We start from the raw sequence: 26081 nt of genomic DNA on the forward strand, positions 1-26081 counted from the left end.
ACGGATGACCATGGGAGGCTTATCACATTTCTCAGCTTGCCTGTGGCTAGCATGGCACATTGGGATTGCATGCCTTTCATCTTGTGTCTCTGCCTTCATCTGCTGCCAGTGCTGCCACACAAAGATGAGCCTCCCACGGCTGCCTGTCCACTATGGCCCACTAACTTAGCTTTCCCATGGCCCATGCACTGCATCTGGATTGCCTTCCTCTTCCCCCCCCCTTTTCGTCTGCTGCTTGGACAAGGAATCAACTCACCTGTGCTGCACAGACTGTGCAGTCCCAGAGTGCCACATCCTACGGATTGATGGGCTGCAGCTGCTGCCAGATACCTTTGATCCCCGCATGCTTGCCATCTCCTATGCAGGAGGGAGGGGTGCCCAGCTGGGCTGATTGCTCTGAAAACCCAAGCGTTTATTTTGGAGCCTCCAAAAATATAAGTTAGGGTCTTATTTTTGGAGAAATAGTGGAATATGTGGAATCTGGCTCAATAGCAGTAACCATATGAGAGATCTTGGATTCCCAGTGGACAATCACTTGAAATATGAGACGACGGTATGATGCAGCTGTCAAAAAAACCCAACAACAATGCAATCTTAGGCTGCATTAACAGAGAGAGAATCAAGATCATGTGAAATGTTAGTGCCACCTTTTCATGCTGGAATATTGCATCTAGTTTTGGTCGCCACAATATAAAAAAAATGTTGAGCCCCTGGAAGGAATGCAAAGAGCAACAAAGATGATTAGAGGACTGGAGGCTAAAACATAAACAGTTGCAGGAATTGGGTATGTCTTGCCTACTGAAAAGAACCGGGTGATATGATAGCAAGTGTTCCAATATTTAAGGGGCTGCCACAAAGTAGAGGGGGTCAACCTATTTATCAATGCACCACAATGCCGAATAAGAAGCAATGGATGAAAACTAATCAAGGAGAGAGCCAAGCTAGGAGAACAATTAACCAGTGGAATGACTTGCCTTCAGGAATAGTGGGTGCTCTTATAATTGGAAGTTTTAAAAAAGATTGGGCAGCCATTTGTCCAGAATGGCATGTGGTTTCCTGCTTGTGCTGGAGTTGGACTAGAAGACCTTCAAAGTTCTTTTCAACTCTGTTATTCTGAAGTTCAGGATGTTGAGAGGTCTCCTTAGATATTTCTTAAACAATATGTTTTTAGTCCCTCCAAGTCAGTGGACTGCAGTTTTCTTGGCACGTTTTCTACAAGTGATTTATCATTAGCTCTCTCCTAGGGTTGAGAGAGAGAGAAAGAGAGTAACTGGCTCAAGGTCACCCACCTGGCTTTGTGCCTAAGGCAGAACTAGAACTCACAGTCTTGTGGTTTCTACCCGTGCATTAAGTGCTATACCATACTGCCTCTCTTAATTGATTATTTGTGCTATTATAAGAATATAAGACCATCAAATAGTCATTAAACTATTGATTCTTGGCTTCCCAAGCTATGCAAGGTGGCAGACCATCAGAATTCAAATCTAAACAAACTGGGGAAAGTTTGTACATATGATAATGCATCAGCAATGTTCTTGTGTAACCTAAATACAGTAGGCAAAAACAGGTCAATTACTAACAAAAAAGAAGAAAAACATAAAATGAAAAATTCTGACACTAAAGCACATACAATTCCAATATCATTAATCTTGAACTCTCATTCTTCAAAAACAGAACTTTCAGGAAAGACACAAGCTGAGTTCTATCATCCCACAAGTGTTAATTACAAGGGACTCAAAATATCCATGTTAATACCACTTGTAATGCCCTAGTAAGGCCAGACTTGGAATACTGCATCCAATTTTGGTCACCACGATGTAAAAAAGAAATTGAGACTCTAGAAAGAGTGCAGAGAAGAGCAACAAAGATTATTAGGGGACTGGAGGCTAAAACATGAAGAACAGTTGCAGGAACTGGGTATGTCTAGTTTAATGAAAAGAAGGACTAGAGATGACATAATAGCAGCGTTCCAATATCTCAGGGGTTGCCACAAAGAAGAGAATTAAACTATTCTCCAAAGCACCAGAGAGTAGGACAAGAAGCAATGGATGGAAACTAATCAAGGAGAGAAACAACTTAGAACTAAGGAGAAATTTTCTGACAGTTAGAACAATTAATCAATGGAATGATTTGCCTCCAGAAGTTGTGAGTGCTCCCACACTGGATGTTTTAAGAAGATGTTGGATATCCATTTGTGTGAAGTGATGTAGGGTTTCCTGCCAAAGCATGGGGTTGGACTAGAAGACCTTCAAGGTCCCTTCCAACTCTGTTATTCTAATAATTTCTGCTGTTGCAAAATCTCACTTTGATTATCTTATATACATTCAAGTGTCACATAAAATTACCACTGCTTTCATTTCTTTGATTTCCCTATGCAATATAAAAAGTGGCCAATCGTGATTTACATCTGATAAAGGCTTTAGCTCATCAAACTAATGCTAGAAGGTTTATTATTTATTATATTACTACCAAATGTCCATGTTGGGACTTTCAAGATAAAGATACATTTGACTTCAATTCCATCTATGTCATTTGTTGCTGATCCCTTAAACTTGCTACATTTGACTTTAACTTTCAAACTGCAATATTCAGTTGACTAATCCTGGAACAGCTAATCAAATTGCTATAAAAATTATGACCTATTGTCTCGAAGTTCTGTTTTGGGACACTGTTGGTCAATCTAATTGTTAACCAGTCTTTCTATTGCTAAAAGAATAATCAATGCTGAATAGTGTGGCAGAAAAGAGTACCATAAAAGTGTATCATTCAACACTTGTTGCTTCAGCAATATTGCAAATTATACATTGACTTAGATCAGCGATCTCCAACCTTTCTGGCTTTGTGGAGGGGAAGAGGGGATGGTTCCAGGTAAGCAGGGAGCAAGTATGTGCACAGCTCCATTTGCACAAGTGGTGGACATGCACACCCACTGCTTGCACATACACCTGCTGCTCACACAAATGAGAGATGTACATGTACAATTGCCAACCCAATGTGCGCACAAATGGACATGATGAACCCGTGCCCCTCCTGGCTGGTTGTTAAACAGCAGGGAGGTGACACGGGGCTGGATCCAGGCGGTTGTTACCACCTCTCTTCGGGAGGGGGACTTTCCCCCCCGCATTAAAGGCGGCGGTGGTGAGACCCCTCCTGAAGAAGTCATCTTTGGATCCAGCCATCCTAAACAACTATCGTCCAGTCTCCAACCTCCCCTTCGTGGGGAAGGTTGTTGAGAAGGTGGTGGCCTTTCAGCTCCAGCGGTCCTTGGAGGAAGCCAGTTATCTTGATCCATTCCAGTCGGGCTTCAGGCCTGGCTACAGCACAGAAACCGCTTTGGTCGCATTGACCGATGATCTCTGGAGAGCCAGGGATGGAGGTCATGCCTCCATCCTAGTACTCCTTGACCTCTCTGCGGCTTTCGATACCATCGACCATGGTATCCTTCTGCGACGACTGCGGGAGGTGGGGGTGGGAGGCACTGTCTTACGGTGGTTCTCCTCTTACCTCTCGGACAGGTCGCAGTCGGTGTTAGTCGGAGGGCAGAGATCGACCCCTAGGCCCCTAACGTATGGGGTGCCGCAGGGTTCGGTCCTGTCCCCCCTCCTCTTTAATATCTACATGAAACCGCTGGGTGAGATCATTCGACGGCACGGGATAAAATACCACCAGTATGCGGACGATACACAGCTGTATCTGTCCGCCCCGTGCCATCTCAATGAAGCGATGGACGTGATGAGCCAGGGCCTTGAGGCCGTTAGGGACTGGATGGGGGTTAACAAGCTTGTACTCAATCCAGATAAGACCGAGTGGCTGCTGTGCTTCCCTCCTACCAATTGGCCAAGTGTTCCATCTCTCAGGCTGGGGGGTCAAATAGTACGCCCCTCAGATAGGGTCCACAACTTGGGAGTCCTCCTGGACCCACAGCTGACTTTCGAACACCATCTGTCAGCTGTGACCAGGGGGGCATTTGCCCAGGTTCGCCTGGTGCACCAGTTGCGCCCCTACCTGAACCGGGAGGCTCTCACAACAGTCACTCGTGCCCTTGTGACCTCTAGGCTGGAGTACTGCAACGTGCTCTACATGGGGCTGCCCTTGAAGAGTATTCGGCGACTTCAGCTTGTCCAGAATGCAGCCGTGCGAGCAATCGTGGGTGCGCCTTGATTCACCCACGTAACACCTATCCTCCGCGAGCTGCACTGGCTGCCTGTTGATCTCCGGGTGCGCTTCAAGGTGCTAGTTGTCACCTACAAAGCCCTTCATGGTATTGGATCTGGGTACTTGAGAGACCGCCTACTGCCAATTACCTCCACTAGACCAATAAGATCCCATAGACTAGGCCTCCTCCGAATTCCATCAGCCAGCCAGTGTTGACTGGCGACTACCCGGAGGAGGGCCTTCTCTGTGGCTGCTCCGACCCTCTGGAACGATCTCTCCATGGAGATTCGTACCCTCACCACCCTCCAGGCCTTCCGCATAGCCCTTAAAACCTGGCTGTTCCGACAGGCCGGGGGCTAAAGACTTGTAGCCCCACCTTGAATGGTATGATTGCTGTGTTTTTAACTGTGTATGGTTGTTATGTTTTGTAATTTTGTCTGTTTTTCCCCTTCCTTGAATTGTGAGCCGCCCTGAGTCCCTTTCAGGGAAAAGGGCGGCATACAAATAAAGTAAATGAAACCTGCACATGTGTGCTTGCCTGCCCATTGCTTTCACAGCACAGTTCTGAACATGCTGTGGTAATAAGCCACGGCTCATGAGTTTGGGGTGTGTATGGCTTAGATTATAAAGAAATAAGAACAGAACAACTTTTATTATTGCTGGTTTTGCATTATGACAGTTATTACACACATATTTTAATTATACAGTTTTAAAATATGATTTATTACACCAAAAGTTGTGCTCACTCAGAACTATATTTTTCCACACATTTTGTAAAATTGAATATATGTGAGACCAGGAACTTGATAAAATATAAACCAATGCTACTTAACTATATAATTTTTGAAACAAAAAAAATCAAGCAATCTTAACAATTCTCTGGCCACTGCACTGATTATTTGTAAAACATATTGGAAAATGCAATATTGGTTGTACTACTTCTAAATGGGACACGCTCCAGAATCCCATTGTTTTCTATTCTCAATAGAGAGCTTCAAGAGATTGAAAAAAACGGAAAGTCACATAAGATATAAGGTTTATTTTTGGTATCTGATTTGATGCTAGAAGAAGAATTTAGCATAATGATGCCACAAGTAGTAAACATAGTTAAGAATTTTTAGGCACTGTAAGAAATAACGTATAAGATGTTTAGAAACTATTAAATAGCATGCATCTTGCGTAATCTTATATAAACCTACTTTGGTTTTCCTCTGTTCTAGGTTGCCTTGAGAGCTAGGGAAAGAAAAAAGATTAATATACATCTCTATTAATAATAAACAGAAACATGATTTTCCAATGCTTTAATAATGTTATAGAGATAACTTGGAAAAAGTCTTTTAAAAGATAGAACCAGTGTAAAATAAATGGAGAAAGCATAGTACTAAAATTTTAAGTATTGTAACTATTTAAATTAAGGTGCTGTAACATTTTATTCAGTTTACTGGAATTTTTAAAAATGTGATTCCTTTGTGACTGGATAAAGGTTTATGTCCTAAGACATATCTAGAGGATACTACATAGTCTTTCAACTTTGGATATTTAATAGCTGATATCACAAATGAGGTATGGATTTCTAATATAGCAATAGCAATAGCAATCGCAATAGAGTTAGACTTATATACCGCTTCATAGGGCTTTCAGCCCTCTCTAAGCGGTTTACAGAGTCAGCATATTGCCCCCAACAACAATCCGGGTCCTCATTTTACCCACCTCGGAAGGATGGAAGGCTGAGTCAACCCTGAGCCGGTGAGATTTGAACAGCCGAACTGCAGAACTGCAGTCAGCTGAAGTAGTCTGCAGTGCTGCATTTAACCACTGCGCCACCTCAGCTCTTCAACAATATCTCAATGGATATTGTTAAGGTATCTGAAATATTCATTTTATTCTAAATACAACAGTACTTTGTTGAATGAGTACTGTTGGTCTATGCAAGGTATGCTGGACATTTGTGATACGTTAGGTATTAATATTGAATGAAGCTTCATTACATCTACAATTAATTTATACTTTTCTAAAGCAATACTATTTCACAAATGTGTGATAAATTTTCTAATTAAAAACAATTGCATATTACCAAAAAATGTAAACATAAATGTGTATTATACAAAAAGTTAAATAATTTGCACTATATTAAGAACCTAAGTTGTAAAATATATGAGAGCCAGGTTAAAGTTGTGGTCAAAATGCTGAATTTGAAACTAGTAGAGAAAATGCTGGATTTGAAACTAGTAGACAAAATGCTGGATTTGAAACTAGTAGTTCTCCCTTAGGCATGAAGGCCAGCTGGGTGATTTTGACACTGTCATTGAGCATTATGGTTTTGGACAAAGTAGAAGACAGGAGCATAATAAATCATGTACAGCATGTTCTATACAAAAATTTGGTGTTTTTTTTTTAAAGAGATGTGTTCCTATTTACCTATACTCATTTAATCTGGTAATGACACAGGGAACCCTGAGATTTCTAGGCTGCTGTGAATAGATGTGATAAACATAAAAGAAGTGCTAATCTTCCTATGTAACAGAAAGAAAAAATAGATATTATTCTGGCTCTTACCCTATCTCTGGAGGCTTGATTGTAGTTTAATCTCATGAGTTCTGCAAACCTTGCTCATATAGATGAAGCAGCAGTACAAGGTAAAGGCCTGAGTTCATCAGCTCATCCTGGGCCTATATGTTAAATAAGACATTATGAATTTATTCCACAAAAGAAACAACAAGTAATTTTCTCTTAACTGAGCATATTTCTGTTATCTTCTGGCATAATATCCATGAATACAAGATAACTATAAAAACTTTAAATCCTTTCTTCTGGATATTTTTTGAATATTTCCCATCACTATGGAAAATGATATGAGGTCTTTATTTTTGTGAGGAGGGAAGAAATGATTTCATGAAAAATAACTATGCAATTAGAACAGGATTTGTAAACAATACTTTCTCACATAAACCATCACTTTTAAAATTCCAGAGTTCACTATGCTTTTCTAACTGATCTTAATGACGTTTTCCAGACAACTGCCTACCAGATACATTAAAATGCCTCTAAGATGTCGATTGTGAATTGCAAGCCATCTTACTCAACTAGCATTCATGCTTCCTATCACCAAGCTGGTCAAGACCTGAGTGCCTACATTATTTCAATATGTCTCCATTTCAATGTGTGATAAATTAGTACAAATCCCATCATCCCGTCTTCCACAAAAGGGAAATAGCTTGCTAGCATCAACACTTCCCACAATATTCATTGATCTACAGCAGCAGTGCAGGCATCTTCTTAACCCACTTGATCCCCTCAACTTTTCTATAAATCACACACAGTGATTGGATCTGTGAGAAAAGAAAGGTTGTATGTGTGTCTTCCCTTCCCTTTCATTCCAGATAACAATCAAGATCTCAATAGGATCATGCAGCAAACCATCAACATTAGGCAAGAAAATGGTAAATGAGCACCTCTCTACCCTAAATGAGTTCAAATTACCAGGACCAGATGGATTATACCCCAAGGTTCTGAAGGAACTGGCAGATATGATCTCAGAACCACTGAACTATATCTTTCAAAGATCCTGGAGCACTGGGAAGCTACCAAAGAACTGGAAAAGAGCTGATGTAGTTCCTATCTTCAAAAAAGGAGAAAAAAATAGGTCAAGGAAACTATAGTCCTGTCAGATTGATTTCAATACCTGGGAAGATTCTGGGAAAGATAATCAAGCAATGAATCAGCGAACACCTAGAGGCAATAGCAATAGCAGTTAGACATATACCGCTTCATAGGGCTTTCAGCCCTCTCTAAGCGGTTTACAGAGTCAGCATATTGCCCCCAGCAACAATCCGGGTCCTCATTTTACCCACCTCGGAAGGATGGAAGGCTGAGTCAACCCTGAGCTGGTGAGATTTGAACAACCAAACTGCAGAACTGCAGTCAGCTGATGTAGCCTGCAGTGCTGCATTTAACCACTGCGCCACCTCGGCAAACAAAGTCATAACCAAAAGCTAACATGGGTTTGTCAAAAACAGATCATATCATGCCAGTCTAATTTTATTGCATTCTTTGAAAAAGTGACAAAATTAGTGGACCAGAAGAATGCTGTGGATATAATTTCCTTGGGCTTCACTGAAGTATTTGATAAATCACAACATATTACTGATCAATCGCGCTCAACATTTAGTCCTCAATGGAACTGGATCTACAGGGAGGGAAGTATTCAATGGGGTACTCCAAAGCTCTGATTTAGTGCCCAGTACTCTTCAACATCTTCATCAATGATTTGGATGAGGAGATAGATGAGGAACTCATCAAATTGCAGGTGACACCAATAGCCAATGCTTTAGAAGATAGGTTTAAGATACGGAAGGATCTTGACAGACTTGAACATTGGATGCTATCTAACAAAATGAAATTCAATTCTGAAAAAAAAAGTAAGTTTTGCGCAAGAAAACCAAATGCACAGGAATAGTATAGGTGACATCTTGCTCAATAGCAGCAACTGTGAGAAGGATCTCAGAGTCATAGTGGACAATCACTTAAATATGAGCCAGTAGTGTACTGCAGCTGTCAAAATAGCCAAAACAGTTATAAGCTGCATTCACAGAGGGATAGAATAAAGATCATGAGAAACATCAATACCACTTCATAATACCTTGGTAAGGCCACACCTGAAATACTGCATTCAGTTTTGGTTGCCACAATATTAAAAAAAAAAAAATGAGACTCCAGAAAGAGTGCAGAGAAGAGCAAAAAAGATGATTGGAGACTGGAGGCTAAAATATTTAAAGAATGGTTGTTGAAATTGTCTAGTTTAATGAAAAGACTAGTGGTGACATGATAGTAGTATTCCAATATCTCAGGTGTTGCCACAAAGATGAGGGATTCAAGCTATTCTCCAAAGCACCTGAAGAAAGAAGCAATGGATGGAAACTAATCAATGAGAGAAGCAACCTAGAACTAAAGATAAATTTCCTGATAGTTAGAACAATTAATCGGTGGAACAACTTGCCTCCAAAAGTTGTGCATGCTCCAACACTGGATTTTTTAAATAAGAGATTGGACAACTATTTATCTGAAATGGTATAGGGCTTCCTGCCTGAGCAGGAGGTTGGACTAGAAGACCTCCAAGGTCTCTCCCAACTCTGTTATTCTGAATAAGCCCCAGATTCCTATGGAATCTATCTGGACCCCTCTGTTGCCATCAGTGGACCAATGAAATAGGTTCAGTCACTCTGCAGTGGGAAATATTATACAAAAAAAATCCCTTGGTTATCAGGGCATGATTTGACCATGACATGGGAACCACAGAGAGTTCTTAGAAGTTCTGATCAATTTGCATTGCTCCAAACTGAAAACAGGTAGTGACCAATGTCCCATACTGGCCCTGGGATGACCTGGGTTACACTCATGGCTGTCATGATGGTAAACAGCCTCCAAACCATCCACAGAGAAGACAGATAAAATTGCCCCTCAGAAATGGAGTCAAGGAGTCCGGGCAGGGAGATCATCTTGCAGCAGAGAGTCTATAACAATAGCCACAATCTCAACTGATGACTAGAGAGCAATTTAATTTCACATGAACTTTTGAGACAGCACCTCTAAAAGCTACGAGGAACAACTCTCTATTGCCTTAGAAAGAGCAAAAAGTAACTAATTGTAACTAAAGTAGAATTGAACAAGGACTAATTGAGCATGTAGAACAGCACAAAACCAATAAAATAAGGTTGTCTGCATTGAAGTTTGTTCCAAAGACAAGTTGCCATTACTGCAATATCAAATATAAGCACCCACTCACTACAAGAAACAAACCAATAATAAATGACACAGATGTTGTCATAACTGAAAGCCAAAGAATGCACCATAAAAATGGAAGATCAGGCTAGAAAATAAGATTAGCAAGCTGAGATCAGTTGCAAATTTGGTAGCTAGAACAGATGAAAAAAGAAGTGAAGAACAAGAAGACCAAAGAATGCCTAATCAAAAAATACTGTTTAGAAACAAGGAAGATTAAGGAAGCACTGGAAATCATAAAGCAGCAAATGACAACAATAGCCAAGAAGATAGAAGATATAAAGTTTGGATTTCTAAGTATAGGTAGAATCTTCAGTTTCATATAGTTTTCATCAAGAAAGGTGATCAAAGATATTTGCTTTCTTCAATAAAGGATGGATTTATCAGATTTCTTACCCGAGACTGTTGGTGATTCCTGTAGTAGTCATTCACATTAAAATCATCCAGATCTACAGTGAGTGTCTGTTTACAGAGTTCACAGGTTTTTACCGCACCAAGCTCAGCACCTAATCAATACAAATATTTATTGGTAAGATATACTTACTGGAGATTAAATAGTTTAATATACTCTCTAATTATACCACATATTTGATCAGTTCATAGCTATATTTACAATTTTGTAGTCACAATCCCATTATAGAATTAGTATTTTGTTTACTGATGTTAACATGTTGATATCCATTTTATAGCCTACAAGAAATGTATTTATTTCTAAATTTTACTTTACCACATAGTAACTCTGGGCAGCTGAAATATGCTTGAAATATAAAGATAATATGGGTGTGCGCCTTCAAATGATTGGAGTTACTTGGATAAGTCCCTCCTGTTTTCTTGGCAAGATTTTGGAACTGATTTGTCATTGTCTGCTTCCTAGACTGAGAAAACGACTGGTCCAAGTCACCCAGATGGCTTTATGCCCAAGATGGGACTAGAACTCTTGATCTCCCAGTTTTTAGTCTAATGTCTTAACCATTACACTAAATTAGATCTTACTTATATTTACATGGAAATATAATGTGTCGGAGGCAATTTATTGCACATTTTGAGCAAGTATAAAAAATTCCTTAGTAGTATCCTACTATGAGAAGTCTGAAACCGGTACCTGCAACCCTCAGTTTTCTTTTTACTAGTAGTTTTCCAAGAAAACAAAATGAAAAATAAGTAAGATAGAAATTTGCTGAAGAAAAACAAAATGACCAACAATAAAAAGAATTCCAGATAACTGTTCAAATGTGTGCAGAACAATGCAGCTACTGCAGCAGTAAAATAAAACACATACACAGAAAAGGAGGGAATAGAGGCATATATCTAGTCATGCAAAAATGGAAGTGAGAATCCTATCGAAAGATCATCTCAGCTATATAGGTTTCTGGTAATAATTCTGAGCATATGTAAAGTCCATATTTGTGACACACAGACACCACAATGGATAAGCTTCTATAAAAACCTGAAAGCTTCTACCTTTCCTTAATATGTTCATATATCTGTGAAGTACAAGAAATATATAGAGGAATTACATTATTAGTAAATATCCAAAAAGTAGGGATAAATAAATTAGTAAATATTATTAAAAAACTAGGCATTTCTGCTTCTTTGAGAAATACTTCCATTCTCTTATCCACGGATTATAGATTTTATTTTTTTATATACACATATTCTTCTATAACAGGAGTGGGTTGCTGCCAGCATTACTGCCGCTTCAGTGCACATGCAATTTTGCACATGTGTGCTCGTTTTGCTTGCACGGGCACCTGAGGCACACTCCACACCTGTATGCAGTTGACCATAAATAGATTGCGCATATGCAAAATGTTAAAAAATGGGGGGGGGGGAATTAAATATGTGCAATTAAAATTGTTTTGCACATGCGCAGAACTGAAAAATAAGATAGTGGCGCTGATGGCGCCGCACGGGAAACCGGTTCGAGGACATGGCAGGCCTGGGTTGCTGCCAGTTCCAGTGACCCAGGCCATCAAACCACTACCAGTTTGACCGAACTGGTCCGAACCAGTAGGAACCAACCACACTGTTCTATAACATATATCCTTCTTATTTAAGGGCCATCTATCCATCCATTTCGGGTTTCTTTTCTTTATACACACACACATACATGTCCTTGCTACATAGAAGACATTTTGATGTCATAATGCCATATAAAGTTCTAGCACTGCCCCTACAAGCCAGTAAGCATAGCTTATTTACTTGCTTAATTCAAGGACAATAATTTGGCCAAATATTTACAACAGAGCATTGTGAGCTTGCTCTTGATTCCTAAGAATGAAAGATCATCTTCCTAAGAAGATCTCTAGGATTTCTGGGAAATTGGAGGAATGGATGCAGAGTTCTCGGCTGTGCACTTATTTATTTTTGCTGTGAAAAAAATAAAATAAAGGAAGAGAACAATAACATATGATAAGAATATTGCAGTGTGCTGGGAAATTGGGTGAATAGAAGATAGATTGCAGATGCCAAAAACTGCAGATATTAAAAAAAATAGATTACTGTGAATTTAGATAATTTATTTATCAAGTGTGGTTATGTAAAATCATGCATTATAAGGTCATGCATTTGTAAATTGATGTAAGAAATCACAGTGTGGTCTAAAATTCAGAGTATCTTCCTTTCTAATAAATACAATAGATATGATTAAAACACATTAAGCTCAACAATGGAAAGTGTGTGCACCAAAAATAATTAATTGAAGTGCTTTAAGCAGACTTACTTAAGCATGTACATTGAACTTAAACTGCAGTCTAAGTTTGGACTAACCAATCAATAAAAAATAAAATCAAAGTATCTGTAGCTAATCCGTATCTAGTTAAGATTGCCCACGAATTATTATAATGATATATTGTTACAATATATTGAAAATGCTTACGTGGATTTTTTTTAAATATGTGTGTAAGTCTAATACATACCTCACATATTCTTGCTTCAGTTTTTTATAGTTTTAATACACATATAACCCACACATATATACATATACATAGGCATACACTGTGTGCACAATTATTAGTCAAGCTGTATTTTGGAGGATTAATTTTATTATTGAATAACTACAGTGCTTTCAATCAATCCAGAATGTTAATAAACCTCACACCTGGATATTTAAGAAAGTAAAAGAGAACTTTCGTAGGAGAATATCTCTGTGTGTACAATTATTGGGAAAATATTAGTGTGCAGAATTATTATGCATCTAAATCAAAAATGAAAAATTTCCCATCTCACTCATTTATTTTCATCTGTTAAAGTGGGAATAATAAACCAACAACTCAAAATTTACAAACAAACAATTCTGACAGTTCAAAAAAAATCAGTGACAGTTTCAATAACAGACATACCGGTAAGGCTTCCATTCATGGAGTCTGTCACTTTTTTGATTTGTTGACACTGTTAAAGAGGTGAACTACCATATTTTTTGGAGTATAAGATGCACCTTTTTCCCACAAAAAAGAGGCTGAAAATCTGGGTGCAGTATTTTTTGCCTCCTGAAATCCTGCTCCTTTCACCGAAATGGCTTTGCATTGACTTTAGGAAGCTTTCAGAGAGCTCCTGGGGCTGGGGAGGGCAGAAATGAGCAAAAAATGGGCTGGTTTTTACCAATTTTACACCCCCCCCCAGGAGAACTCTATAAGCTTTCTAGAGGCTATCTATGCCCCCCCCTTTTTTTATGAAAAACAGGCCGTTTTTTACTCACTCCCCCCTCCCCGGAGCATTCTGCAAGCCCCCTAAAGGCTATTCATGCCTTTTTTTTGGAATAAAAATGGGCCCATTTTTGCAAAAAAAAAACCAGGCTGTTTTTGGAAGGTTTGCAGAGTGCAAAAACTTTTTTTTAATTTGCCTCTTCAAAACCTTGGTGCGTCTTATACTCCGGGGCGTCATATACTCCAAAAAATATGGTATTTCCCTTCACCAAAATTTTCCTGTTTAAGAACCTGTAATCATACCTGATTTTATTTTAGCTTTTAGCCATGACTTCAGACATTCCTCATGGACAAATCGAAGACTTCCTCCACATCCACAAGGTTCTAGCAAAGGATTGGTTATAGATCCTCCTGCAATTTGGCATATCCTACACTGATCTCCCTCCTCTTCAGGGTCTTCTGCCAGGAGACTAGAAATACAAGGAATTTTTCAATGTTGCAAAATTTGAATCCAAAGATCTGGACAAATGGCATTTAAAAATCCATACCTACAATAGGTTTGAGAATTATCAAAATCAAGGAGCAGAGGGGAGAAGTAATTAATTTCTTACTTTTCAATTTTTTCTTACATGCGAAATATACTCAATTTAATTATAATACAAAATTACAAAAGGAATAATATCTCTTTTTTCAGGCTTCAATGAAATTAGCAGACAACTTTGTTTCTCAAAAACTAGAGAACTAAAGGATCAGATATACCAAACTTAATACCAAACTTAATTCTTACAAAACCAAATGCACAGTATAGAATAGGGGGTATCTGGCTTAACAGCAGTGGCTGTGAGACAGATCTAGGAGTCTTAGTGGACAACCACTTAAATATGAGCCAGCAATTTGCTGCAGCTTCCAAAACAGCCAGGCCTAAGCTTCATCAACAGAGGGGCTAGTACTGCTTTATATTGCACTGATAAGATTACACTTGGAATACTGCGCCCAGTTTTGGTTACCACAATGCGAAAAACATGTTTGAGATTTTTTTGAGATTTTATTAATATTTGTATGCCGCCCTTTTCCCTGAGGGGACTCAGGGCGGCTCACACAAAATCAGGGGAGGGGAAAACAAACATTGACAAAGAAACATATGGTAAAATAGTCAGCAAACATACATTCATCATGTTGAGACTCTAGAAAGAATGCAGAGAAGAGCAACAAAGATGATTAGGGAGGCTAAAACATATGATGAACAGTCTAATGAAGAAAAGGATTAGGGATGAGATGATAGCAGTTTCAATATTTAAATGATTGTTAAAGAGAAGAGGAGGAATCAAATTATTCTTCAAAGCAACTTTATTCTCCAAATAAAGAACAAAAAAAACCAACATATGAAACTTATCAAGGAGAAATGGACTTAAGGAGAAATTTCCTGTCAATGAGAACAATTAATCAGTGGAATAGTTTGCCTCCAGAAGTTATGAGTGCTCCATCAATGGAGATTTTCAAGAAGCAACTGGACAGCCATTTGTATGGAACAGTATAAGGTCTGTTGCTTGACCAGGGGTTGGTTTACTCCATCTCTGTTATTTAGCATTCTGTAAGTTTTGTTTAATTATATTTAGAAATTAACTTATCAATAAAAGAAAATATTTGTAGATCATGGTTGAAATGAAGAATTCTTGGTGCCCTCTGATAATGACATTAATATCTGCACTATCACTGATGATGTTACCTAGTTTGGATAATGAAACATCTGCAAGAAAACAATCAAACTCAAAGAGCACCAAGGATTTCTCAGAAAGCAACTTTTTTATTCAAATTCTACTTAAATTTAGAAAGTTATAATATTGGAGCCTCTGAAGAATTTAAAGCCCTGCTAGAGAACAGCAGAATTTTTTCTCCTTTATTTCTTCGTCATGGAAAGAATAATTTAACCCCCCCCCCTTTCAATATGATATCTGAAAAAAGTTCCATTTCAAACAAAAAAAATCATATATTTTTTTCAAATTTGCTGACTTTGGGCAACACTTCAGAGAAAGAAATGAAGGTATGGGCATAATACAGGTTAATGCATATGTTGTACAGCTAATGGAAATTGCTTCAGACTAATTGTACACTAAGTTCTTTCCAGAAAAAGTAGAACTCTTTAGAACAACTGTCATTAACTGGTGGTCCATGAGAAAATTTTGGTGGTCTGCAAAAAAAGTATTTGCATTCTTATATTGCCCTAAATCAGGGGTGCTCAAACTATGCCCCCTGGGATGGATACATGCAATGAACGTTTGTGTTTCTGCAGAGAGTCTCTCCCTTTGGGATCTTTTTGTGTGGGTTGGAGGGGGGGAATAATTCCAACTTGGGGTCTGCTTCAGCCTCCTGGTGCGGGGCTTTGAGCAAAGCCTGGAGGGAAGCACCGCTGGTGGTGAAGAGTCGGAGGGCCTTGTTCCAGTGGGACTGCATCAGTGGTGGGTTGCAGGCGGTATGCCCCGGTATGGGCGTACCAGAGCCAGCCTGGAGCACCAGATACCATTCCGGTACAGTGCTCCGGAGGGTCTGCCTGCCTGCCCAAGCTCCTTACCAGTGTTTAAAGGCACATAAAGCGCTTGCGCGATGCTCTGCGGAGCAGCTGGAACATCGCAGAGTGTCGTGGAGCATCACGGAGGTGCTTGAAGGCATGAGGAGGCCACCGGTACGGTTGGAACGGGATTTGCAACCCACCACTGGACTGCATCATGATCTGGAACTAGCTAACCATCTCAGCCCACTGAGTCTCCAGGCGCCAGTACCTAGCCTTGCACTTCTGCAGGTCTTCCCTCTGCTTGGAAAGCCTATGCTTGTAGTCCTCAATGAGGTGCTTCTGCTGAGCCTCCTTCTTGGTCAGATCCAATTTGAACTGAGCCAGCTGTTTTGCCAACTGTTTCTCATGGTAGCTGCTTAGCTCCAACAACCGCTTCTTGCTAGGGCCCTAAGGAGCTTGAGAGGGCAGGCAAGGTGTGGCTGGGAGGGGAGGAGGGTAGAGGCTGATGAGGCGCCCCTTGAAGTGAGTGACATCAAGTTGGTCAGTCACATGGCCACCTAGGCACGCCCACCCAGCTTGTCATTAGGCAGATCACATTAGTGGTCTGTGGAATTTAAAATTATGAATTTAGTGGTTCCTGAGGTGTGAAAGGTTGTGATCCCTGCTTTAGAAAGAGGTCCGTGAAGCATAGTCTACTCTTTAATAAATCAGGTTGTCTTTTTTAAAAGTAAGATTACATATTATTGATGTATTGACAGTTAGAACAATTAATCAGTGGAACAGCTTGCCTCCAGAAGTTGTGAATGCCCCAACCCTGGAAGTCTTTAAGAAGATGTTGGATAGCCATTTGTCTGAAATGGTATAGGGCAGTGATGGTGAACATTTTTTGGCTCGTGTGCCATAAGGGGGGGGGGCATGCGGCACCCATAATGCAATGTGTGACCACCCAGTGCGCATGCACACATGAGAGGTGCTCCCCCATTTTTTTGCATGCTTTTTTCACTCTCCCCGGGCTCCAGAGGCTTTATAGGACCCTGGGGAGGGTAAAAACAGCCCCGAGGCCCTCCGGAGGCTTCAGGGACCTTCAGGAGGCTTCCCTGAAGCCTCTGGAGGACTAAAAAGGACCCTATAAACAAACTGGAAGTATGTTCCCAAACTTCCGGCTTGGCTATAGGGCCGTTTTTTTGCACTTCGGAGGCTTCAGGGAGTCTTCTGAAGCCTCCGGAAGGCTTTGGGGGGGGGGAGGCTCTTTTTTCCCTCCCCAGGCTCATAGAAAGCCTCTGGAGCCTGGGGAGGGTGAAAAATGGTTTTAAAAAAGGCTGAACTCAGCTGGCCAGTGCACACATGGCCAGCCAGCTGACAGGGCAATGCCTCGCATGCCCTGAAAAATGGCTCTGTGTGCCTCTTGTGGCACATCTGCCATAGGTTCGCCATCCCAGGTACAGGGTTTCCTGCCTAGGCAGGGAGTTGGACTAGAAGACTTCCAAGGTCCCTTCCAACTCTGCTATTGTATTATTGTACATCTAAATATATAAATTTCTTTATAATGATTTTCTTCTTAATGAAATTTGGACAGAATGAAGCTCCATAAATAAATGTTTCTATTAACACTTTTGCTATTTGGAAAATATATGGAATTCGAATTTAGTTGTTTATTTTTAACTAATTATAAAATTATCTCCTTTTTTAAAATATAAAACTTCTTTGGCTTTCTTCTAGTTTTGCTTCTTACATAAAAGAACCCAGATATTTTGTGAAAATATCAGTCATTTGGATTTAATTGCATGTTCATAAGAAATTTAAGAAGAACCTTGCTACATTAAATGAAAGGTCCATGTGGGGGACAAATAACATTCTACCTTACACACATGAGCTTGAAGTGCATATTAGAGCAGGAAAACTAAACTGCCTGAGGATCCTGGAGGGGTAGGAGATAGATAACAAAAAACAAGTTGTGAAGGGAAAGACTATATGGACACAATAGCAGATACTATTTATTTTTAAATTTTTACTCCATATATTAGACTTTATATTGCTTCTGTAAAGGTCATGTTATAATTTATATTGCTTTTTAAGTCCTATGCATCCTTTTCAGAAAATATATAATCTTGTGGGCTTTGGAGTCCAGTGAGGACTGTACCTGGGCATGCCAATCAAGAATATTTTGTTGCAACTTTCTCCAAATGTTTTGGTTCCTTATTTAAGAGAGCACTTTTCCCATAACAGCCAATCTATTTCAGATCATAAGAATAATATAATAAAAACTTTATTAATATGATCAAAATGTAATAGTTTTCATTATTGCTTCCTAGTAACTGGTATTCAATGCATCCATCTATGACTATGGAAGGAGACAGTCAGGAATATTACCCATATAGATAGTCTAAATTCCTTTTAAAATATCTACAATTTTGTTCATCTGTGATAATCGAGAAATGGAAAAAGAATAATGGTGCCACGTATAATCCCATTAATAAAATGGGATTGGCGTGGCTTGAGAACTGACAGAGAAACTAAAAGCAAGCCAGCCAACCCGCCAACCCACCAAAAAACTCAGGTTAGTCAGCTAAAGTTCTTATCTTGTCCCTGCTCCTACTTTGCCATTCTGCTTGAAAAAGAGCTTCTGAAATTCAAATTCTTCCACACTACTTTAGAATTTGGTATTGACAAATATTAACATTTACGCATTCTGGCATTAACTTCAAAAGCAGCATGACTGCATGATCACTTTTGGTGTAACAGACAAAAATTTGACAACCCCTTGTCAATGATAAAAAATTATTGCGGACTACAAAGGGATTTTAAATATGAAGGACATTAAAATTAAATTTTATTATAATACAGAACAAAAAATGCTTGCCAAATTCCAGAATTACTTAAAGCAATAGAAATAGCACTTTGACTTACGTACCGCTTTACAATGTTTTATAGCCCTCTCAAAGCGGTTTATAGAGTCAGTATATTTGTATTTGTATTTGTATTTATTAGTTTGTCAAACATATACAAGATAACAGTTCTAAATATAAACATGGATATAAACAAAAGAAATGAATACAAATACGGCAGGCAAAGGCATATTGCCCCCAACAATCTGGGTTCTCATTTTACCGACTTCGGAAGGATGGAAGGCTGAGTCAACCTTGAGCCTGATGAAATTCGAACTGCCAAATTGCAGGCAGCTGGCAGTCAGCAGAAGTAGCCTGCAGTACTGCATTCTAACTGTTGTGCCATTGTGGCTCTTAAATTTTGTTATTTACATTCATCATCAAGCTAGTTTAAAAAGTTCATTCTGTTTTAGAATAATTAGTTGCCCATTATTTACAGATAGTATGTTGAGAATAGTTTTTAAAGAGCTTCCTATTTATGATTTGTTTTTTTCCCAATCTTGTTTTTGAAAACGGATGTTATGATTTCTAATGAAATTCACATGGTTCAGCTGGAAAAGTACTAGAGGCAAATGGTCACTTTAGTGACACTGGCAAAGGCATCAATTCATACTACGTGAGAAAAGGTAATAGTAAATCACTTTTGTATTTTTACAAAGAAAACCATATGGATAGAATATATAAAATGCCTGATGATATATGCTGGGTCCCTCAGATTGGATGGCACTCAATCTGCTACTCAGGAACGGCTGAGGATCTTTCAGAGTACTAATGATGCTTATTATGTGGTTAGATTAAATCTTTGGGACATCAACTTTCCATTCAGAAAAAGAAAATCTGTACCTGCAAAGATAACTACAGCAGAAACATGGACTCTAAAAAGCACTCAACATGGTGAAAGATGAATGAGTACAAATTGACGTCTTAGGCAGTAGTGAATCGAGATAGATTGGGATTGGACTTTTTCATTTAGGTTACAGGACATGAAAAACAAAAAAGTGTTTCTTTTATAATTAGAAAAGGTATAGGAAGAGCAGTACTTTATTACAATGCAATCAATGGCAGAATAATGTTGATTAGCCATTGTGACCAACCCTTCAGTCATTCAAGTTTATGCTCCAACCATCAATGCAGAAAAAGAAGAGTTTGATTAGTTTTATTAAGGTGACCAGACATCCCGATTTCAGAAGGACAGTCACGCTTTATAACAATTTGTCCCGTGTCCCGGGGCATTTTTAAAAAGTCCTGATTTTCTGGCTTCATGTTGAAAGCCCAGTGGATTTGCTTAAGAAATCCTAACTGGGGCAAGATAAAAGACACTCTGTCTATCTAACCTCTCTCTCTGTCTCAGTACTTTCATTGAAGATATTAAAATGTTAAAGCAACAAAATGGACCCCCCCCGCTCCTTTTACTCACTTTTATAAGAAAAGATGACCCAGTACCATAGAGCTCCAGGAAATAGTTTGGCTAGAGTAGCAACTGTTCCTTCCTGGATTTCCCGGATGGGAGGGGCACGGAGGTTGGAGGTCGGCTCATGTGGGAAAAAATGGTGGCTCCTCATTTTTCTTTGAAAAATATTTCCCTGAGACTATTTAACCATTTTAATTTGCTCAGTTCTTTGTATTAACATCTATATCATTCTGGATTGACTTGGAATGTCTGCCTGCTGGTAAGTGAACTGGGTTTTTTTCTTTTATTTTTTAATGTATTTTAAAATAATATTTTATTTATTGTGCATAGGATTTTTTAAAATAGTATTATTCTGTGTGGATTTAAGTTAAGAACTCCCTGTTATTAGGTTTTCCTCAATTAATCTCTGAGTAGATTCCCACCAACTTCAAGATCCCAAGGGCACATCTTGGAAGCTACACCTTTGCTTAGTTTATAGATGATGCCTTTCCTTAAATATGAAAATAAATACATTTATTGTTCAAATGTGTACATCTCAATAGAAATGACTCTCAGGGGTGTACAACTATCCACTAAAATAATAATATAAAACAGTAATTACAAAAACAGGAGCAACTGTTATGAAAAATATTATTAAAAAATAAAGAATAAAAATAGAGTTATTAAGTATATTAATTGCAGCAACCACAATACAATATCTCGGTCCTTCTTTTCATTAAACTAGACATACCCAATTCCAAGGAATTAAAAGACGCTTGCTCCTGGGAAGGAAAGCTATGGCAAATCTAGACAGCATCCTAAAAAGCAGAGACATCACCCTGCCAACAAAAGTGCATCTAGTCAAGGCTGTGGTTTTCCCATTTGCAATGGATGGCTGTGAAGGTTGGACCAGAAGGAAAGCTGAGTACCAAAGAATGGAGGCCCTTGAACTCTGGTGCTGGAGGAGACTCCTGCATTGAGTCCCTTGGACTGCAAGGCTATCCAACTGGCCAGTCCTAGAGGAGATCAACCCTGACTGCTCTTTAGAAGGCCGGATCCTAAAGAGGAAACTCAAAGACTTTGGCCACCTAATGAGAAGGAAGGACTCCCTGGAGAAGAACCTCATGCTGGGAATGATGGAGGACAAAAGAAGAAGAAGGGGATGGCAGAGAAGGAGGTGGCTGGAGGGAGTCACTGAAGCAGTTGGCGTGAGCTTCAATGGACTGGATGGTAGAGGACAGGAAAGCCTGGAGGAACGTGGTCCATGGGGTTGCAATGGGTCGGACACGACTTTGCAACTAAAAACAACCCAGTTCCAGCAACATTTCTTTATATGTTTTAGCCTCCTATTTTTCCTAATCTTCTTTGTCGCTCTTCTCTGCACTGAGCCTCAACATCACCAGGAGGTTGAAAGTTTATTGGGTTTTGTAATGGAGTTTTACTTCAGTAAATTGCCCAGAGTCATCATGAGTGAGTTGGGCGGCCATATCAATTTTCTTAATAAATAAATAAAAAATTTAAAAGAAGCAATGAATCAAGGAGAGAAGTAACCTAGAACTAAGGAGGTTAGTTCTAACCTTCCTAACAGTGAGGACAACCAGGGGAACAGCTTGCCACCAGTGGTTGTAGGTGCTCCATCACTAAGGTGACCAGATTTTCAGTAAAGAGGGACACCTTTGACCGGCGGTGGGGGCTTGATTAAAAAATTTATATGGAGCAACAAAAATTTTCATACAACGCAAAAATAGTATTGTAATATTTTTTTATTTCAACATAACTACAATTTACAAATATAAATTGTAACTGTTGCCAAACATCAAAATTTTGATCACGTGACCATGAGGATTCTGCAATGGTTGCTAAATGTGAAAATGGTCGCTAAGTGTGAAAAATGGTCATCAGTCAATTTTTTCAATGCCATTGTAACTTTGGTCACTATACCACCTTTCTTGCCACAGTTCTTAAGTGAATAACTGCAGCTGATAAGTTAGTAACATAAGTGAATCTGGTTTCCCCATTTGACTTTGTCAAAACGTGATTATATGACCCCAGGACACTGAAACCATCATAAATACGAATCTGTTGCCAAACATCAAAATTTTGATTGCGTGACCATGAGGATGCTGCAATGGTCGCTAAGTGTGAAAATGGTTGCTAAGTGTGAAAAATGGTCATCAGTCATTTTTTTCAATGCCATAACTTTGGTCACTATACCACCTTTCTTGCCACAGTTCTTAAGTGAATAAAGATTCTATCCAAAATACAAAATACCAGCTGCAGTCATTCACTTAAGAACTGTGGCAAGAAAGGTGGTATAGTGACCAAAGTTACAATGGCATTGAAAAAAGTGACTAATGACCATTTTTCACACTTAGCGACCATTTTCACATTTAGCAACTGTTGCAGAATCCTCATGGTCACGTGATCAAAATTTTGAAGTTTGGCAACAGTTACAATTTATATTTGTAAATTGTAGTTATGTTGAAATAAAAAAATATTACAATACTATTTTTGCGTTGTATGAAAATTTTTGTTGTTCCGTATAAAATTTTTAATCAAGCCCCCACCCCCAGTCAAAGGTGTCCCTCTTTACCAATCTGAAAATCTGGTCACCTTAGTTTTATGGTGTTCAGTTTGAAATCAATAGACTATGCAAGCAAGTGGTGCTGCTTATGATTAGAGACTGGAATGCCAAAGTTGGAAACATGGAAGAGAAAAATGTAGTTCAATAGTATGGCATAGAAAACCAAAACCAATTTTTGCCATGCCAACTATTTTTTCATAGCTAACACTATCTTCAAACAATCAAAATAATACATCTATACATGCATATGACCTAATGAAAAAACATAAAGGTGATGGAGAAGTTCAATTATAGTATGCTGACTGTGGAAATCGTGAACTGTTCATGTGAAGTTTCAAGTTAAGCTAACAAAGAAGAAGAAGAAAGCCGGTCATTTTCCACAATATTATCTTGAGCATTTAACTGATAATTTCCAAGCAGATCATCAGGAACTGCTTTGAAGTCAAAAGACAGAAAGTGTGTGGTTATCCTGAACATTTGCCTCCTTCATACACTCAATTCAAGATTGCATGGTCTCTTATCTTTGCCCCCTCTCTAGAATATGCTGCCTTCTTCCTCAGAAGCCACAGTGCTACTGCCAAGAGTTTCCCCCACTCACACACACTCCTTCTTTAGCTGCATATTCCATCAAACAGTCAAGTACAAGCAATAAAAAAATGGTAGATACTTGGAAATGTTATTTAAAAACTCTGCTGTCTAAAACTATAAAGATCAGAATTATGCAAGCCATAGTATTCACCGTGGCACCTATAGAAGCAATAGTTGAACTCTGAAGAAACAGGATACAAAGAGTATTGATGTCTTTGGACTTCGGTGTTGAATTCTCCTGCGAACACCATGGGCAGTCAAGACAGCAATTAAATGAATCATAAAATGTATTAATTCAGTTCTCACTTGAGGCACAAATGCCCAGGCTCAGTTTATCCTATTTTGAATATATTATGCAATAGCCTAACTCTCTCGAGAACACTGGAGTAAGTTAGAACAAAATAAGACAACCAGTAGCTAGAAGGATGGATTCCGTTGCAATGCTCTCATCACCATTGTACCTTGTTACAATGGTGATGAGTGCTTTGTCAGAAGATGTGAAACATCAGATTAGAGATGGATCATCATGGAGAAAATCTACCCATGTAGAAGAGCTGAAAACAACCTGTTAACACAATCAATAAATGTTCCTGTAAATAAAAACATTCTATGGATTACACATTTTAAGATCTCTGTACAAAAAAACCTAAAGGAGGTGAAGGAAGAGTATCCATTATTTCCCAAACTCCAATAAATTGAATGATGCCAGAATGATTATTCAAATATTGCATATTACACCATTTGAATCATTGTATCATTTGTGTAATAATACTCCTACTCTATGTTGTATATTACAAAACAATATTTTGTTGTATGCAAAGTTCATTGCATCAAGGTTTGGAAAATATAGTTTATTATATATGAATCTTTAGAAATGTTTCACCAAATCTGATCAGTTATGCAGAATATCCTATTTCTCCACATTAGAGGTTATAGTTTAAACTCTGGAACTGAAAAATGATGGTAGCATGAAATAGCTTAAAATAGTTCTAGATCAAAGGTAATGGATTACTCTTTATATTTTAGTTTACACTAAACAAAATATATAAGTATCAATGTTCCTCCACCCACTAGCTTTTACTCACCTCTCTTGCAACTTTTTTAGCTTCTCAGGGTCTGTTTCAGCTTTATTAATCTCTTTGGTATTTATTGAATTACAAGAAGTACTATTGCTTATATAGTTGCTTTGATTTCGCAAATCAGATACTGTCAGGAAAATTGGAACTTGATCAGGTAAAGGACCAGTCATGTGAAGATGTGCTGTGAAGTTTGTCCGAAAAAGAGATGGAGGAGAAGAATCTGTGGATGATGAGGAACTGTGGGAATTCAGAAAGTTATCTTCATCATGAGAAGCAATGCTTGGAGATATGCTACTTAGACCATTGCTTATACTGTCCTCAAGCAGATTGCTATCATCAAAGTGGCTGACTGTGGATGACGAAGATTGGCAACTTTCAGCACCTGAAAAGGAATCCCTGATTCTTATGGGAGATAGTTGTCTGCGAGCAGTTAGCCTTGGATTTCCATTCAGTTCTGTGATTTGCACAGGACCCGTTGCAACATCCACACTGCCTGCCATGTCACTTCTGTTTGCAGTTTGTATTAAGGTACTTGGGATATTAAGTGTAGAATGCATAGAAGGTCTTTGCACTGTTGATCTAGCAGAAATAAAACCAGCATAACATCTTTGATTGCTCTCAAAACTCTGTCTTTCTCTGCCATACGCATTGCTCCCTTGCCAGTCTTCAGTAGGATTTAAATTACCAGGAGCCTCAACAGCTGCTGTACTTCCTGCTTGTGGGATTTTTGTATTAAATTCCAAATGTTCACTTTCATTTTTATGAGCCTCTTCCAAAAGATTTTCTTCAAGAGAATAAGATTTTTTTTGATCTCTTACTTTTCTTTGTCCTAATGAATGTGGTTCAATAGCTGAGTCCACTATTACATCATGTTGTCGTAAAAATCTATGGGAAAATTCAGCTCTACTTCCATCACTCCCAACTCCAGTTTCACAATTATGTTGTTCCACTTGTGTTAAAGATATTGTACTACCTCTACTTTGATCAAGAAGAGGAGGTTTGTTAAGATCAACTGAAAGAAGTTCTTGTTCTAAGTTATCGTTTTTGGTGTCTTCATTTATTCCAACAGATGCTTCTACATTTGAGCCTAGTGCTGTGTAAAAATCATCTTCTTTGGATTTCAAAAGGATATTTCTAATGGGTGGAAGATTTGAATTACTTGATTCATTTGATAAAGAAGAATTATTAGCAGTCTGTATAGAAGAATCCACTGAATTAGCTAAGGGCTGCTGTCCTACTGTAAGAATATTTCCTTTCTTAAGATCATGGTCTAGGTGTTTACTATTTATGTTTAATTTAGAGGACTGGAATATGTTCTTTTTTTCTTGGGGTTTTTTCTTTGTCTTCTCAATAGGACCATTTTTTTGCCCTGTGATATTTTGTTTTTCTGTATTGAAGAGAAAATTAGCTTTTATAATTTATTTGTCTATAGCCAATTTCCTGAATATTAAATATAATGATTCAACAAT

General features: G+C 38.7%; 1 protein-coding gene across 1 annotated transcript in view; it reads right to left on the reverse strand.

The window, feature by feature from the left end:
* The window catches only part of MARCHF10 (membrane associated ring-CH-type finger 10), a 44058-nt gene that overhangs the window by 2965 nt on the left and 15012 nt on the right, over window positions 1-26081 (reverse strand). Inside the window, 6 exon segments of the mRNA XM_032237988.1 lie at window positions 5355-5388; window positions 6712-6764; window positions 6767-6824; window positions 10330-10439; window positions 13881-14047; window positions 24619-25999. Of these exon segments, the coding sequence (XP_032093879.1) occupies window positions 5355-5388; window positions 6712-6764; window positions 6767-6824; window positions 10330-10439; window positions 13881-14047; window positions 24619-25999 (1803 nt within the window).

The sequence above is a fragment of the Thamnophis elegans genome, chromosome Z (genome assembly GCF_009769535.1).
Source record: "Thamnophis elegans isolate rThaEle1 chromosome Z, rThaEle1.pri, whole genome shotgun sequence".
Classification (NCBI taxonomy): Eukaryota; Metazoa; Chordata; class Lepidosauria; order Squamata; family Colubridae; genus Thamnophis; species Thamnophis elegans.